Below are 18511 nucleotides of genomic sequence, written 5' to 3' on the forward strand. Positions count from 1 at the left end.
TAGAGATTTCAAGTGATTCCTATTTGGTTTTCTTTAGTGAAGTCATGAATCTAAAAGTGAATCTAACAACAGATTTGAAACCATTACTGAAAATGTGCCTCTTGAAAACAAAGAAAAAATCATATTAGGGAATTTCAATCAAGATTCACTTAAGGTGCAAGTCCAAAAGCAAATGGTTAGATTTTATGGAGTCTTTTGGATTCTGTTAGGTAGCTATGGATCCTCAGCAACTCTTCATGATCATATATATTGTAGTAGTTTTGAAAATTTAACAAACAGCTACCCATGTGATCTCAGTGATCCTTTTTAAACATTCATTATCTATAAATGCAAAATTATTCCTTTTAAAGAAAACCATATAGATCATTCAAAAAACCTAGGCAATTTTTATATGACCTGCAGTTGGTGCAGTGGGATACAATTAATATTTTTAATAGAAATAATAATAATAATAAATATAATAATAATAATACTAATGACTGTATTTCAAGAGGTTACACAGTTTGTTGTATGGAACTAATCCTCCTTGTGGCCCCCTAGTATATTTACATTCTGAATGCACACACACACACACACATTGATAATATGCTATATTTATAATTTATATAGGGACATAATAAACAGAAAATTTAAATGAAAATGCTTGATGATCCAGATGAAATTATTCCTCGATGTAGTTGATCAAAACTTCCTGTCTTACCTGTAAAAACTCTAAGGTTAAGTCTACACACAAACACATAGGGTTGTTGGCTGATATTCTTGAAGCTATGAGACCTAGAAAAAGAACTAAGGCTAACAGCATTGAAGGAAATTATAAGTCATGGAGGAATAAGTTCATTTGAAAAACTAATAAAAATTACCACCAGAAAATTGTAGATTGATCACAATGCTTTTTTGAAAATGTTCAGAAAATTAGAGGCAGGTACAAGTGATCTATTTAGTGATCTTAAAACTACTTCACAAGAAGGACAGAATATCACTGATTATTTTCAGAGAGCTGATACTTTTAATAACTTTTTGCAAATGTACTCAGTAAATTAATAGTACCTTCAACTGATTCAAGTTATATGCTAAAGGTGAGCTGTAGAAATAAACTACCCATGATGCACTGTTTGACAATTTCTGAAATTCAGATAAAGTATTTAAGTATCTCTTTGAAAATGACTTATCAAAAGCAGTGGGGCTTGATCAGATTGGTCTAAGACTTTTGAAAGCAAACTACTGTCACGTCATAGCAGTAAGCATTGTGTACTTCATTAATAGATCAGTATTAAAATGGGGTAGTTTCCCCATTTGTGAAATTTAGAAAAGGTTCTGTCAGTTCACTAAATTGGATCTCTGACTGATGTTAACAATTTGAGACCAATTCCAATTCCACCAACCATTTCCAAAATTAAGTGAAAAATATGTCCATTACCGATTAACACATTAACCCCTGGATTAACACATTAACCCCATTAATGTGGTTATTAACACATTAACCCCTGGAGGTTTTTGTCATTTTCGTCTGAAATTCGGGTAGGAAACACATCCGAAAACACCAACTTCCAGGTGATCTTCCAATAAAATAATGCCTAGTTGTGCTAGAAACATCGTTCTTCATTGGCTATTTGGCTTGTGCATGAACAGAAGGATAAAAGTTGGATTTTTTTTTTGTTGCTTAATGGACCCATTATTTTCGTATCAAGACCACTCTTTATTCTAAATGCCCATCTCTTATCCTATTTTTTGCAAAGGTTCATCTGTCTGGTTGCAGTTCATATCAGTTTGCCTTAGATCTGAGACCAAAAAGTTTAAAATCCAGACACAAAATCAGATTCCGACCACGAGCAAATTTTGGGTTGAAAAAATCAGGTCCAAAAAATTAGGTTTTTCCCTTTATATTTAGTAGTGCAACTAGAAATTCCACATTATTTGGTATCATTGTAGAGCTACATCTGTCTACCTTTCCATAATGCCACCCACATTAGTGTATCATGCATGACCTTGATGCTACATAGCTGGGCAGTAGGCTACTACCTCCTGCCACTTAAACTCGTCACCAGGGGTCAATGTGTTAATTGATTTCTTTGTTAACAGCAGTAAAGTTCACAATAATCAGTTGGGATTTAGGCCCAGTAGTGGTTGTGAAGTGCCTATCAGTGGGAGACAAATGGTTGTAAGCCCTAGGTGAGGAAAGCTTGTAAGTTAGTCATTATATATTTCAGAAAGCATTAGACTTAGTTGACCATCAAATTCTTCTGGAGAAAGAACAAGTTTTAAAATGATTTTCACTCCACAGAGAGGTACCAAAAATTTGTTAAATAGGTGCTCTCAAATGATCAACTTGAACAATATGGTATTCTGCAGGGTTTAGTTCTAGGTTTCCTCCTGTTTACAGACTTTTGTAATGATTTGCCTTTTCACTTGAAAAAACAATGTTACAACTACAGATCTCTGTAATGATGATAAAACACTGATGCACTTCTCTTTAGCTGTACTGCAAACAGTTTCCTAAGTGCCCTAGATGGTTAGAAACTTGGTGTAAACATAACAGAATGACTCTATCAAAGACTAGACTTATTCTGATTATAACAGAGAAGACCAGAATTTCACTGAGACAGCATTGGACCTTTCTTACAAAAATACATTACTGCAAGTTGTTGCACAAAATAATGTGTGCATGTTGATAACAGTCTAATTTGGAATGAACACATTGGACATATAATGAAAAATGGATTTTCAGTACTCTGATTGGCATCCAAGATTAAACACTTTCAGTTTTTCTAAGTTTTGTTTTATTAAAGCCATGTTCAACCCTGCTTTGGTTATCTTAATATGGTGTGGGAATACTGTTGCCAAAATTACCTAACTAAGCTGTTCAGAATCCAGAAACAAACATTTAAAATTATACCTAGTGATACTTATACAGATTCCATTTATGCAGTTGACCAACTAGGAATATTGTCAGTAAAGTAAAGGATATTTATAAGAATAGTTAAACTTATGTAACAAATTTCAAATAAAGAGGGTCCTCAAAATCTCCTAACTATGGTTAATCCACAGCAATCAAATTCAAATTCTAACTATTTTATATCTTCATCAAGGTAAAGTCACAGAATTTCAGAAAACACTAAAAGATTTATTTAAGTAATGTTTTGATATCTGGCCCATTGATTTGGAATCATTCAGGAAGTGCTTTTGATCAGATAAGAAAATGCCAAATCTGTGGGATTATTAAATACTTTCTTTCATTCCTCCACATTATCTTTCCTTCTTGTTTTTCTCACAATATCAATTTTCTTTTTCTTTTCCCTCTCTTTCATTTTTTCCATTTATATGAATATGTAAATAACTGCACTATAATGGTTCTTTCTACATTTACTTCAGAATGTTTGTATTTAATATAGGGCTTCAGGGGAGGTTAGTTTTGTATTTAACAGAGGTCTTCAAAAGACATTAGTTTCGTATTTAATACAGGGTTTCAAGGGAGATTACATTTGTACACTAACTGGCTTATCCTCTGAAGGTAAAGAATTGTATTTATTATTATTATTATTATTATTATTATTATTAAAAACTTGAACAGAAAGTTTACTGAATAATTATCGAAAGCTAGAATGACATAAAATTGATTATGTCTAGAGAGAAAGGACATTGTGTAGTAGGTATAATAATTAATCTTAAATATGACATTCGTTAAGCTGGTGTGGGCATTTATATAGCTAATTGGTTTATTCATAAGGTAGTGTGGGGATTTAAATAGCTAATTGGCATGAGTTTATACATGCTTTGGGGTGGACTTCTTGTTGGTTAGTTGGGTGGTGGTGTTATGTGATGCATTTTAGGTGTCCTAGTTTGTATTCCTAGTACTGTACGTCTTGTTTAAGCCTTATATAATAACCAAAAGCCTAATCATTAATAGATTAAGATACCAACTAACGTCCCTCATGTACAGCTATGGGTTTTTGTAGACAGATATTTGGATATTTGATCACATTGATGTCAAACAATCAGAAAGAAAGACAAATATGAAAACTGCTGTCAAACTTAAACAAAACAATATTATAACATTACAGATTTCAAAGAGATCAAATGCAGTATATATGCATGCATGGCTTAGTTTTAAATAGCAGGAAGTGAAGAAGACTTGTCACTGATAACAGTTAGACATTAATTGTTAGAGATTCATTTGGTTAATTTTCTTAGGCTAATAGTTTATAGAAACTAGGAAGAAAAGAAAAAAGATAAGGAAATCATAAACTGTACAGTAATAATAATAATTGATTTGTTTGCCCATCATTACACAAATACTTTGGTGTCTAGCTTTTTATTCCAGAGTAAATAAGATTGGCTGGGGCTGGAGATAGTTTGGTGGGCAGAGATTAATTTAAATACATCATTTTGTTTCTGGAACATTCTGGTATTGCATACTTGCTGCCTGGAAACATTATCAGTAAATATTCAGAGTTGTTTAACTGTTGAGCCAGCTTTGGTAGAAGTTCAACATCTATCTCTTGGATGCATGTCTTTCTGTATGTCCCTTTCTAGTTTAATGTCATTGTTGAATTTTTTAGATTAAGCTCACTATTAGTGCTTTTATTTTCTAGCTATATAAAAGCTGAATTCAAGGAAAAGTGGTTCTTGTGTTTATTTGCAGGAATACAATCATATATTTACTTATAAACCAAGTCAAACTGCAAACAGCAAATACCCTGATCTGACATCACATTTTGGGCAATCAGATCAGGGCATGCATTGTTTTTTATATTGATTACTTTAACAAACTTCACAGACCCAGATCTGCCAGTGCGTTATGCAATGACAGATCAGTGTCTGTGCAGACTGCAGTTGGGCTCTGCTTGTAAGTGAGTAATTGACAAAATGTGTTTATCTATCATTTGAAATAAGTGAACTGTTAAGCAAATAGATGTGTAATGCTCTGGCAGAGCAGGGTCTGTACTTTTGTTATTGAATCACAAATAGAACACACAGTTTTGACCATGACATACCTGTCCATTATGTTATAACAGATCAGGATCTCGACTGTTGGTATGGATCACAAGTAGAACACACAGTTTAGACCATGATATACCTGTACATTATGTTATAACAGATCAGGATCTTGACTGTTGGTATGGATCACAAGTAGAACACGCAGTTTAGACCATGATATACCTGTACATTATGTTATAACAGATCAGGATCTTGACTGTTGGTATGGATCACAAGTAGAACACACAGTTTTGACCATGACATACCTGTACATTATGTTATAACAGATCAGGATCTTGACTGTTGGTATGGATCACAAGTAGAACACGCAGTTTTGACCATGATATACCTGTATATTATGTTAAAACAGATCAGGATCTTGACTGTTGGTATGGATCACAAATAGAACACATGGTTTAAACCATGATACACCTGTACATTATGTTATAACATATCAGGATCTTCACTGTTGGTATGGATCACAAGTAGAACACACAGTTTTGACCATGATATACCTGTACATTATAACAGATCAGGATCTTGACTGTTGGTATGGATCACAAGTAGAACACACAGTTTTGACCATTATATACCTGTACATTATGTTATAACAGATCAGGATCTTCACTGTTGGTATGGATCACAAGTAGAACACAGTTTTGACCATGATATACCTGTACATTATGTTGTAACAGATCAGGATCTTCACTGTTAGTATGGATCACAAATAGAACACATGGTTTAGACCATGACATACCTGTACATTATGTTAAAGCAGATCTGGATCTTCCCTCTTTTTATGGATCACAAGTAGAACACACAGTTATTTTATGTAAATTTATGTAAGTGCAGATTATATCCTGGATATTTCATTTTTATAGTAGTCATAGGCTAGTAAGCAAATTAAGAGAATTATTTAAAAGAAAATGTGTCTGCTGTAAAAGATAATTTTATTTGTGCATGGTTGTCTTTTTCTAGTCTTCTTGGTTTAAACCACTTGGGTTCAATGTTCTAAGGCGGAATGTCCAGTAAGATTCCTTTTCTTTCCTGGTTTGGGGACTCTGTTTGGGGTTGTGAGCAATTACAATAAGTGTTATATCACTGAAAGTGTGGCCAGGGGAGGAGAAGTGATCTGCGACCGGGCTTCTCTACAGCTTCTTTGTCAAAATAATAGATGTTGTTATGGTTCATCAATTTCTAGGTCAATACAAATATTTTCCAGTATCAGCAACAAGCTGAAATAAACTAGATGACTCATGATAGAGTTAAAAGGATGAATTCCTTAGAAGCAGCCATGTAAAGTTTTGCAAACATAACCGTTTTTCTGTTTTATTTGTTTGTCTTGTCTGTGTTTTGTGTTTGTCTTTGAAAAAGATTCATTAAAGAGTCAAAAGCATTTAGGATAGCTAGATACTAGTTTTGCACTGTTCATTGTCAGTTTATTGCATTTATCTTAATCAATCACTGACACACGTGATCCCTTGCTGGATCCAGTGCACTTGAAAGGATTGTTATTTGACATTTGACATTTTATTTGTATTCTTTATATATATATGTATATATCCAAATCAATAGTGACTTCAACATTTTGCAACCATTTTTCATGAATTTTTCTGTATGCACTAAATTCAAACATTAATTCACATGGGATAAGTGTCAGCATGAAATACTTTGATTGTATATGCTGATGCTGATAATAATAATAATAATAATAATAATAATAATAATAATAATAATAATAAAAATATGATTCAAGGTTCCTACACAAATATAATTAATTTCCTATGACTTCGCCATGACAAATTTCTGATTTTCTGGACTAAAATTCCTCAATACTTATGACAAAAAGGCCAGAAAGTTTGTTCTCTACATAGACAATATTGATCAACAGGAAAGATAACTGTATGATAAGATTTTTGTCAAGATTGTCTATACCTCCCCTTACAGCCATTTGATTCACCCACTTTAACACTATAGCCTGACAAGCAAGTAAAGTAATATTTTCATTTTCCGTTACTTTCCATGACAATATTTTTTCCCCAGGATTTTTCATGACTGAAAACCCTGAATAATAATCATAATAATAATAATATTATTAATAATAATAATAATAGAAATAATGACTTTATTGAAATAAAAAGCTCATTTGGTCAACAGAGCAATTTTCGATGAGGCATTCTACATGGAGGATTGCAATGAAACACATATATTCATTCCATGGCATAGTTGTTCCGAGATTAGATTGTTACTCCAGCTGAATCGATGGTCATATTAACATGTTTTCACTAAAAATACGTCTTGGACTGCTGTGGTGGCCTAAGTGGTTAGAGAGCATCCACCTCAGATACGGGTGTTCACAGGTTCGATCCCCGGCTGAGTCCTACCAGAGACTTGTAATAATGGCACTAGCAGCTGCCTCGTTTGATGCTCAGCATTAATAGGTTAGTGTTATGACTGGTTGGCCTGGTGTCAGGATAATGTGACTGGGTGGGACATGATGTTACATGTCTGCGGCATGATGCCCCAGTGATAGACATTGCTATAAGCTGCCATGCTGTAGACATCATGGTGATATGACTGAAAAATTGTTAAAACTACACTAAAAATCCAAATCACACACACACAAACACACACACACACTTGAACCACTGTTGCTGTATTGTTTTCTGTTGGTGGGCTTTTTTATGTTTTAAAATCCTTTTGTGTAGAAGAATATAGGTAAAACATTATGTCACACAAGAAATGTTTCTACATGCATCCAATCAAAGCAACAGCTACACTGATACATAATGGATGCACTATGCCCAGTCTTCTATGTACAGACTACTCCTGTATTTATGGTCATTTTAAATTCCATAATAAAAGAGGTTCCTTCTGATTTAAACAATTTGTATTCATCTTCATAACAGCAGCATAGTAGAATCAAAGTATTTTACCTAAATTTGTTTATGTATATACCTGCTTATATATGTCAAGTCAAACTGCAAACAACATAGACCCTGATCTGCAGTCACATAATGCACTGGCAGATCAGGACCTGTATATCAGGGTCTAAATTGTTTATTTTACTGATTTCTTCTAATAAACTTCACACACCTAGATCTTCTGGCGCATTATGCAAAGGCAGATCTGGATCTGTGCAGCATGCAGTTGGGCTCAACATACAAGCAGGTATATATGGTACATAAAGTTTTCTTTCATTGAAAATGTTTATAACTAGTGTTAATATAATTTTGTCTGATGTGATCAGTGCTTATAGTACGGAACATACCAATGTGTAATGCAAATTCAATCTAATAGAGAGCAGAAAGTACATTAAAAATGATTGGAAACAAAGATTTGAAGACAATCATGACATCAGAACGGAAGAAAATAAATGAAGAAAGTAGAAAAAGAGAGAACAGAAAAAATGCAATAATGGTGGAGGGAAGGAGTCTTATGAGTTCACTTTCTATACTGCATTGATGATCATTTTAACCTCCATGTGATGGACATGCGGATGTATAGGACACATTTTTGTGGTCCCATAACTGTTATAGACCGGTTTCTTTCTATAGGAACCAGTGCAGAATCTACATTCTTGGCTGGGAACCAATGGTCCTAATTAAGTGGTGTGTAATGTGATGGTGTTCGTTAATCTACCAGAACTGTTTATTCTTAGATGTTTATAAGGCCCTTGATCATCAAAGGTCAAAATATAGTGGAAATGGAAAAGTTAGGCTTCTAGCAGGAAGTAAATAAACCCAACAAAATTCATGTACTATATACTTCAATGACTGTGAATTTGAATCTATACTTGTATCTGGTGAATCTGGTGATGTGTTTAAGAGATTCTCAGGCAAAATGCATCTTAAAATCTTCAAGGATGAAACTTTAAAGTTGGTTAAATTGTATTTTGAAATGGTGCCCTGCACATTTGATTTCTAGCTGGAAGGGATTTAACATCCTGTTTGCTCTGCAATGGTTGGATGGTACCATGTTATCTAGCTGCCACTTGCTAATCTTTATATTTCATCTACCTGTAAAAATAATATGACTTAAGCAGGAAGTCAGGAAGAAAAAGGTAAATGACTATCATTAAGGTATCTTAAAATAAATGTCAGTCAGATTAGAGAAGGACTAATTTTACCTTCCTTAAACTTATCAGCTATGTTTATATTTGCTTATAAGAGCCAAACTGCAAACAACAAAGATCCTGATCAGCTGTAGCATAATGTGCCTGCACATCAGGGTCTGTTTTGTTTGTTCTACTGATTACTCCTTACAAACTGCACAGATCCAGATCTGCTAGTGTATTATGCGATGGCAGATCGAATTTTGGGCAGTTTGCAGTTGGACTCAACTTATAAGCAAGTACATACAGTTATGTTGGAGTACACTGTTGTATTCCTGTAATTGAAAAATGATAATAAAACGAAAAACTACAGAAAATAAAACTTTTGATTAAATGTGCTGCATTTATTATTTATTCTGTTTTCTTCTCGCCTACACAGTATATCAGGAGATTGAACTCATTCTGACATAAATTAATAAAACGATCTGAATAAATTATTGTTTCAATTGAAGAGGTCTTTAACTTTTTTAACAGTGCATTTATATTTTAAAGAATTTGTCAGTGTATTTTAAGGCTTTTGCCCTTTTTTTGCTTTTTTTTGTGTGTCTTTTTGTGGGATATCTAATCTAGTGTGGCACTATAAAGTCCAGACTGTCCCATTAAACCCTTCATACATTGAAGTATGTCTTTCATATATATATTGACCGTTTTCATGTGAGTATAAATTCCAAAAACATCCCTCTGCAAAATTGAAAACTGGATGTCTGTTTTACAGTATGTCATAAGTGAAACTGCAGGATCTATGTCCGTACAAAAGGCAGTTGAAATAAAACGTGAAAATGTTCCATTGAGTACTTACAGTATACAGAGACTATAATCTGCAATCTACCATATGTACTCATTTATAAGCAGAGTTCAGCTGTGAACCGCAGAGATTCAAATCTGCCATTGCATAATGCACTGGCAGATCTGGGTTTCTGCAGTTTGTCAGGAGTAATCAGTATAGTGCAGTTTGTGACGTCAGATTATGGTCTATGTTATTTGTTGTTGGACTTGATGTTTAAACAAGTATATATTGTACCCTATTGTATATACCATCAAACGCACAATATGAAAACTAGAATAGCCGACTTTTAATCGGGGTGTGGGTTGAGGTTACTCAAACTTATTTGCTAAGTTTATTTAACCACTCACATGAAATAATTTATTTGGCATAAAACCATAATATTAACAAGAATTGTCAAGGAAAACATATCTTTAACTATGTCTCAATGGCAAAATGTGAATCATATTAACTTTGTAACTGTGTCAATAAAAAAAATGGATCATATCTGTCTCACAATGGAAAAATGTGAATCTTATTAATTTTGTAACTGTGTCAATAAAAAAATGTGGATCATATCTGCCTCACAATGGAAAAATGTGAATCATATTAACTTTGTAACTGTGTCAATAAAAAAAAATGGATCATATCTGCCTCACAATGGAAAAATGTGAATCATAACTGTAATTATGGTTATTGAGGTCAGTGATGTTAAGAACAATTACAGGTGACACTTGCTATACACAAATTCAGTCTACATGTTTTCATTGGGAGTGCAGTATTTCCATCCTATTAAACGAGTTCATATTTTCCAATACAAATGCATTAACCTTTTTATTATATGTTCATTTTCTACCTAAGGCTTAATTATATAAACAAAAATACACTACAAGAAACAAAGTAACTGAATTTATGCTGTATTCCAAACTAAATACACAAGCACATATTCATCAGTACACAACAACAATCTTAATGCATACATAACTCTGCCCAGGTAAATTTGAACTTAGTTATGTACTTGACATCACTTTCAAAAGAAATTGTCATTTTTGGTCTACTTAAAAATGAAATTTAGAGTCATATTGTGAATGAATGCACATTGTAACAACTTTTCCATTTGGTCTGGAATGAAAAGATTTTGGTATTTTTGTCGATTCTGCTAAAAAAATGTTCATTATGGACTGGATTTATCTGTGTCCATTCTACATAAAGTAACATCTGATTTGAGCAGCAAGGGAGCAGCATCTTGACTCAACTGCTTGTGCGTTTCTGTTTTGTCATTGAATGTTTGGAATCATCATGTGGGAAAACTGTTAACTCTTTCAACTGTAATTATCAAAAAGATGCTGATGAATTTAATGTTCATTTCATTTTGAGTGCAGTAAGGAGGATGTTATTGCACTTGGAATGTAGTTGAAATTACAGTACAATTTGGAAATGTGTAATAAAGGTTTAGAACCCATGACATAGCTCATGTAATTCAGATTTGCAGAACTAAGAAAGTACATTTTGAGGAAATTCAGGATGTAAAACTGTAAATATATTTTTTGGCATTCTTATTACCAGCTAAAGAAGACATGTTTATGTCTTGTCACTTGCATGCTCATTCTAGGGATCTCAGTAATTTTATGACCTGTCTGGCGTCTGTCGCTAGCCTAAATCCAAAATATTGTATCAAAAAATTTAATGCAGAATATTGCAAAGCGGTTGGTATGTGGTAGTCCACAAAACAGCTGCTTTAGTTCATTCAGAAACAAATTTAATCAACCAGAATGTAAAGCGTCTACTGCATGAATGTGCATGATTTGTTTACAAAGTAGTTCCTAATACACTATTGGGCACGTGTTGTGAATGTGCGTGCAGTATGAAAGTGTTCAATATTGTAAAATATTGCTCAATTCTGAAAATGTCAATTTAATGGAGACAAAAATGAGCGTATAATAATAAAGCTGTATCATAAAATGAAGATGAAAGACAGTTGCTTTTACCAATTTGTGTGTATGAAGACAATTATGCACTGTTCTACAACTCTTGACTTGGAATCATCATTACCATATGTACTTACTCATAAGTCAGGTCCAGTGGCAAACAACATACACCCTTATCTGCAATCACATAACGTACCAACAGATAAGGGTCTGTGTTGTTTGTTTCATTGATTACTTCTGACAAACTGTATAGACCCAGATGTGATGATGCATTATGTAAAAGTTGATCTTTGTATATGCAGTTTGCACTTGGATCTGACTCAGAAACAAGTATATATGGCATTGGACAGAGGCCACTGAAGCTTGTACTAACTACAAATATGGGAAAAACTTGGCAAACAAAGAACCTTTGTAAAATGATGAGTTGTACATTTGCCACAAAAGGGAAAAACATTAATATTTCGGGTGATATATACAGGACTATTATTATTGTATACATATACTACAAAGAAATTCATAGACAAAATATGAAGTTCAGTCTGTGCTGTACACTGTATACCCAGATCTGCCATTGTATGACCTGTCAGCAGCTCAGTCTATTATGTATATTATATACCCAGATCTGCCACTGTATGACCTGTCAGCAGCTCAGTCTATGCTGTACATTGTATACCCAGATCTGCCATTGTATGACCTGTCAGATGCTCAGTCTATGCTGTACATTGTATACCCAGATCCATCATTGTTTGACCTGTCAGCGGCTCAGTCTATGCTGTACCCAGATCTGCCATTGTATGACCTGTCAGCAGCTCAGTCTATGCTGTACATTGTATACCCAGATCTGCCATTGTATGACCTGTCAGATGCTCAGTCTATGCTGTATATTGTATACCCAGCTCTATCATTGTTTGACCTGTCAGCAGCTCAGTCTATGCTGTACATTGTATACAAAGATCTTTCATTGTATGATCTGTCAGATCCACAGTCTATTTTGTATATTGCATACCCAGATCTATCATTGTATGACCTGTCAGCAGCTCAGTCTATGATGTTCATTGTATACCCAGATCTATCATTGTTTGACCTGTCAGCGGCTCAGTCTATGCTGTACCCAGATCTGCCATTGTATGACCTGTCAGCAGCTCAGTCTATGTTGTAAATTGTATACCCAGATCTATAATTGTATGACCTGTCAGATCCTCAGTCTATGCTGTACATTGTATACCTAGATGTATCATTATATGACCTGTCAGCAGCTCAGTCTATGCTGTGCATTGTATACCCAGATCTATCATTGCATGACCTGTCAGATGCTCAATCTATGCTGTACATTGTATACCCAGATCTATCATTGTATGACCAGTCAGCAGCTCAGTCTATGCTGTACACTGTATATCCAGATCTGTCATTGTATGACCTGTCAGATGCTCAATCTATGCTGTACATTGTATACCCAGATCTATCTTTGTATGACCTGTCAGAAGCTCAGTATGTGCTGTACATTGTATACCCAGATCTATCATTATATGATCTGTCTGAGAAAGCTTGCCAGTAGCTTCTCGAGGGTCGGTGGTTCTTTCCAGGGATTCCTGGGTTCTTCCTCCACCATTAATACTGGCCGCCATGTATAGCCTATCTTGTGCTGAAAAATGGCGTTAAAACATACAACAACAACAACAATATGATCTGTCAGATCCACAGTCTATTTTGTTAATTGTATACCCAGATATATCATTGTATGACCTGTCAGCGGCTCAGTCTATGCTGTACATTGTATACCCAGATCTGCCATTGTATGACCTGTCAGCAGCTCAGTCTATGCTGTACATTGTATACCCAGATCTATCATTGTATGACCTGTCAGCGGCTCAGTCTATGCTGTACCCAGATCTGCCATTGTATGACCTGTCAGATCCTCAGTCTATGTTGTACATTGTATACCCAGATCTATAATTGAATGACCTGTCAGATGCTCAGTCTATGCTGTACATTGTATACCCAGATCTGTCATTGTATGACCTGTCAGAAGCTCAGTCTATGCTGTACATTGTATACCCAGATCAATCATTGTTTGACCTGTCAGCAGCTCATTCTATGCTGTGTATTGTATACCAAGATCTGTCATTGTATAACCTGTCAGCAGCTCAGTCTGCTGTGCATTGTATATAATTGTTTTTTAAGCCATTGCCTATGATGTAAATTAATGGATAAAACCAGGTATCTGGCCAGATTTTGCCCACCCTTGGTTTATGCTATGTATTGTATACCCAGATCTGTTATTGTATGACCTGTCAGCAGATCAGTCTATGCTGTGCATTGTATACCCAGATCTACCATTGTATGACCTGTCAGCAGCTCAGTCTATGCTGAACCATTCCATTTTTTGTTTGCATAAACATTTGTTTTCATGGAACCCGGATAGGTCATCAGATATATGTACAAGTGTAATTTAAAATTTTCATTGTTGCTGCTGCAGATTTGGGTCATTATCTCAGATTTTGATCAGTGAAACAAATGCTGTCATTGCTCAAGGCAGATCATTTAGTGTTCAAACATTGCTGTTGATAGTTGGTTTCAGTTGCCTCTCAAATTCCAGTCAATCTTATAACTCTGTTGAAATTTATGGGATATTACAAGTGTATGGCAAAAATATGTCAATATGACCTATTTTCTATGACCACCTTTCCTATATACTAAAACCTGACCCTGAAAGAAAATATTCTTTATTTTTAGAGAAATCTCACAGGCAGATAAAGTTGCTGTCTTGGATCTGTTAGCTATCACCTGCCAGCTTTCGTTCTTGCATAGTTGTGAAATGTTTTTTTTTTTCCAGCTGAAATTCCATGATAAATTTGACTTGTAAAGTCTTTGTTGTTGTTGTTGTTGTTGTTGTAGGGTTTAACGCCATTTTTCAGCACACAATAGGATATACATGGCGGCCAGTATTAATGGTGGAGGAACAACCCAGGAAAACCCCGGAAAGGACCACTGACCCACAAGAAGCTACTGTCAAGCTTTCTCACATACCCACATTAGCCAAATCCGAGACTCAAACCCACACAGAGGTGAGATGGCAGTGATCCGTAACGGAGAGTGCTTAAGACCACTTGTCCACTCAAGGCCTCTTGTAGACTTGAAAACTGTGTTTAAATTGTAACAGTGTGGTTCTTATTAAATGGAGTATGATGTTGAGATAACACATATTCTTAGGCTTTGTGTAGGTATGGTGATCATGTTTGAATGATTACACTGATGCAGCGTAATCATCATTTCTGCTCGATCCATTTGATTGGTTTTGCATTGTCTTGACCAGTTACAAAGCCGACATCCAAACTTAAAGGGTTGGCTTATAAAAATAATTTTGACAAACACATGTAAAATGTGACCTTTATGTAAAATGATACCTTTTTTCTGCTTTTTTTTTCTTCTTCTTTTTTTGTTGTTGAATATACTACTTCCTCATGCCAGATGCTAAATAAAGTTTTAAATTCTTTTCAGGATCACTTTGATAAAGGATGCCCCAAGGTTGAAATCTTTTGTTCTTTCTGCAAGGCAAAGGTTCTACGAGAACAGGTGGGTAGTCTTCATTATTCATTACAAGTCCTGTTTTTCCTGTTATGCTAATTTAAATTTGTTCACAGTATTTTCATTTTGTAGAAATACGCTACTTCAGTGTGTAAAAGTTTTATATAGAATGAAGTTTTATTAATCCATACCACATTTATCTGGACAGTGCAGTATCCAAACAGTTTCTCTGATCAGTTTTCCTGTATTGCGCTTAGAAGAAATTGGTTAAAATTTGAAATGTTTCTTAGTCTGTACAAAAAGAGTGGGATCAAAGTGATGTTACTATTTAGCGTCATGACTTCACATGCTTTAATAACTGTACCCCCACTCCTATCAAAACTCTTATCAAAATATTCCATCATCAGCACATATGCCGTGAGGACAGTATGCTGGGAGAGAAGCAGATGCTTAAATCTGCATAGAACATCGTAATTTCTTAGAACTTACTATTGTACCATGCATGACGACACCTTATGCATTAACTTACTACTGTACAGGGTGCCCCGAGTACAACAACAACTACTACTGTACAATGCATGCCTGTTAACTCTCTATACCTTAACTCATCACTGTACCATGCATGCCTGATGGCTCCTTATACCATAACTTATTACCATACCATGCATGCCTCATGGTTTCTTATCCTTAACTAACTACTGTGCCATGCATGCCTCATGGCTCCTTATACATTAACTTTACTGTACAAGGCATGCTTGATGGCTCCTTATACAGTGTGACCCCGCTATAGTGCACTCCGTTATAACACGAATTCGGATATAACACGGTCGTGGCATGGCTCCTGAAATTTCATATACATGTATTTTTCATGTGCACAAAAAAATTCTTTCTTAAAAAGTACGAAAAAACCATAAAAAGTTTGTTATCATTTTGGGGAAGAGATCGCATATGAATGATACCAGATGATCGTGGCTTGGCTCCTGAAATTTTATATGTATTTTTCTCGCACACGAAAAAGTATTTTTTGTTTTCTTAAAAGTACGGAACAAAACACATAAAAAGTTTATTCTGGGATCGTGTAGGTCTTTGCCAATGTCGCAAACTTGGATTGTTTTTCCTTATTGGCTGCAAAACATACCATGTGTCTTTTATCTGTTGGACATTGTTGGCTGTTTAAACTTTAATATACAACCATTGGTTTGGAGTGCAGAAATTCAGAGGCCCCATGAAAGGAAGCCGCAAACTAGATATAAAATGCACTGAAATTTATCTATTGTTACATAAACAAATTCTTTGTCCATTAATTGGTCCGGTGGCCTAGTTATTAGAGTGTCTGCCTCGGATGCATGAAGTCATGGGTTCCATCCCCGGCCGAGTCATACCAAAGACTTAAAAAAATGGTACTAACAGCTGCCGGGCTTGGTGCACAGCATTAAGAGGTTAGTGTTAGGACTGGTCAGCCTGGTGTCAGGATAATGTGACTGGGTGGGACATCATGCTACATGTCTGCGGCATGATGACCCAGTGCTAGACATCACTATAAACTGCCACATTGCAGACATCGTAGCGATATGACTGAAAAATTGATAAAGTTATGTTAAAAATCCAAATCACATCACATCACAACACATCATTGTCCATTATGACAAACCATCTAAACAGTGCATTGTTATATCATAATCTGCTTATCTTGACATTTAGCATGAGTTCTGTGTGGTGTGAAATGTCCGCTTTTTTGTTGTTGACAATTCTGGTAACGGAGATCACCTGGACAAGGCATTGTCTCGTAATTTATCTTTCATTGGATTTTTGGCCACTCGCTAGTAATTAATATATTTACAAAGACTGACATTTGTATGTGGATGGTAAGTAAAATTCCTCTTCTTTTCACTCAGAATTAAATCCTTCAGAACACTCACATTTTCTGTAATAATCCCTGTCATCAGAACACCTATGTCTCTATTGCCCTTTGACCCTTTCTTAATTTTCAGATGCATGCATGGAAGGCAGCATCACGCTGCTACTTCAAATGTAAAAAAAATAATAATAATCTTACTTATTGGTTTATTCAATAGGCATGGAATGACAGTAACTAGTAAATAGTCCAAACGACGGCCAATTCCTTTTTAAAAATGTACCCAGATAAAATAGTTTGCTGAAATTTCTAAGGAAACAGATTACCTTTGAAACACCAACTGTTATGAAAACGTATTCAACAAATGGAAAAAATACCAGTCTCAGTCATGCAATACACTTATTTGATGTTGCCGCCACAATAAGAAATGGGCATTTGTTAGGTTCTCCTAAGCTGTCCTTTAGTGGTGACTTCAATAGCGCGTGCACCGTTCATCATAGAAAGCTGACTACAATTTTTCAATAACAGCAAAGAACTTTTCTTCCAAGGAAGTCGGTACCAAACTTAAATAAAAGTGATGGAATCTGATGGAATTTTGCATTTTCCAACGTGACTGGAACACGTTAACTGTGCTGTAAAAGTTTCCTTTGTGTAGGGAAAAGTTTATGCTTACGAACGCTACCAACAGCGGCTTGAAATGCAAACTAACTTTTACCGACTTGGAACGTACTGAAAAGTAAATGTGCTTCATCATTCGTTACGTGATTGTGCTATGTTTTTCCACTAAATTCAGACCAATATGACCTGTTACAAAATTATTGAATATTTTAAAGCTGTGTGTGTACATATTTTTGACAGAATCACTTGTATTGTGGATTCAATATATATGATGAGGTTTGCGGGTGAGTACATGGTGTTGATACTCTATTCATGCTATACATTAGACATTTATATATAAACAGGATTCACGTATATGTACCAATTCATGGTTCTCTAAATAAAGTAAACTGTTATATATGTCTTCTCTGTTACCACTACAGGTGTATTTCTCATTTAATATGCATCAAATTAAGATGGTAACTGTGCTGATGAAGCACATATTTTACCACCCACATTTATTACCTACACCCCCACAATTATTTTTGGGTACATTTTCTTCAGCTGATCTTTTTGATTATAACACAGTTCGGCCTATAATGTGGTCGGGTTCTATGGCTCCCAACTACTGTGTTATAGCAGGGTCACACTGTATCTTAATTCTGTACCATTCATGCCCAATGGCTCCTTATACCTTAATTTATTGCTGTACAATGCAAGCCTGATGGCTGCTTACACCTTAACTTACTACTGTA

General features: G+C 35.0%; 1 protein-coding gene across 8 annotated transcripts in view; it reads left to right on the forward strand.

Moving 5' to 3' along the window:
- LOC149785302 (TNF receptor-associated factor 6-like) overlaps nucleotides 1–18511 on the forward strand; it is a 104241-nt gene that overhangs the window by 62270 nt on the left and 23460 nt on the right. For all 8 annotated transcript variants that reach the window (XM_089979190.1, XM_089979191.1, XM_089979186.1 and 5 more), the window contains one exon: nucleotides 15278–15352. In XM_089979190.1, coding sequence (XP_089835316.1) covers nucleotides 15278–15352 — 75 coding nt within the window. The remainder of the gene's footprint in view (nucleotides 1–15277; nucleotides 15353–18511) is intronic.

The sequence above is a fragment of the Sinohyriopsis cumingii genome, chromosome 13 (genome assembly GCF_028554795.1).
Source record: "Sinohyriopsis cumingii isolate HCF-2022 chromosome 13, ASM2855479v2, whole genome shotgun sequence".
In the NCBI taxonomy this organism is placed as follows: domain Eukaryota; kingdom Metazoa; phylum Mollusca; class Bivalvia; order Unionida; family Unionidae; genus Sinohyriopsis; species Sinohyriopsis cumingii.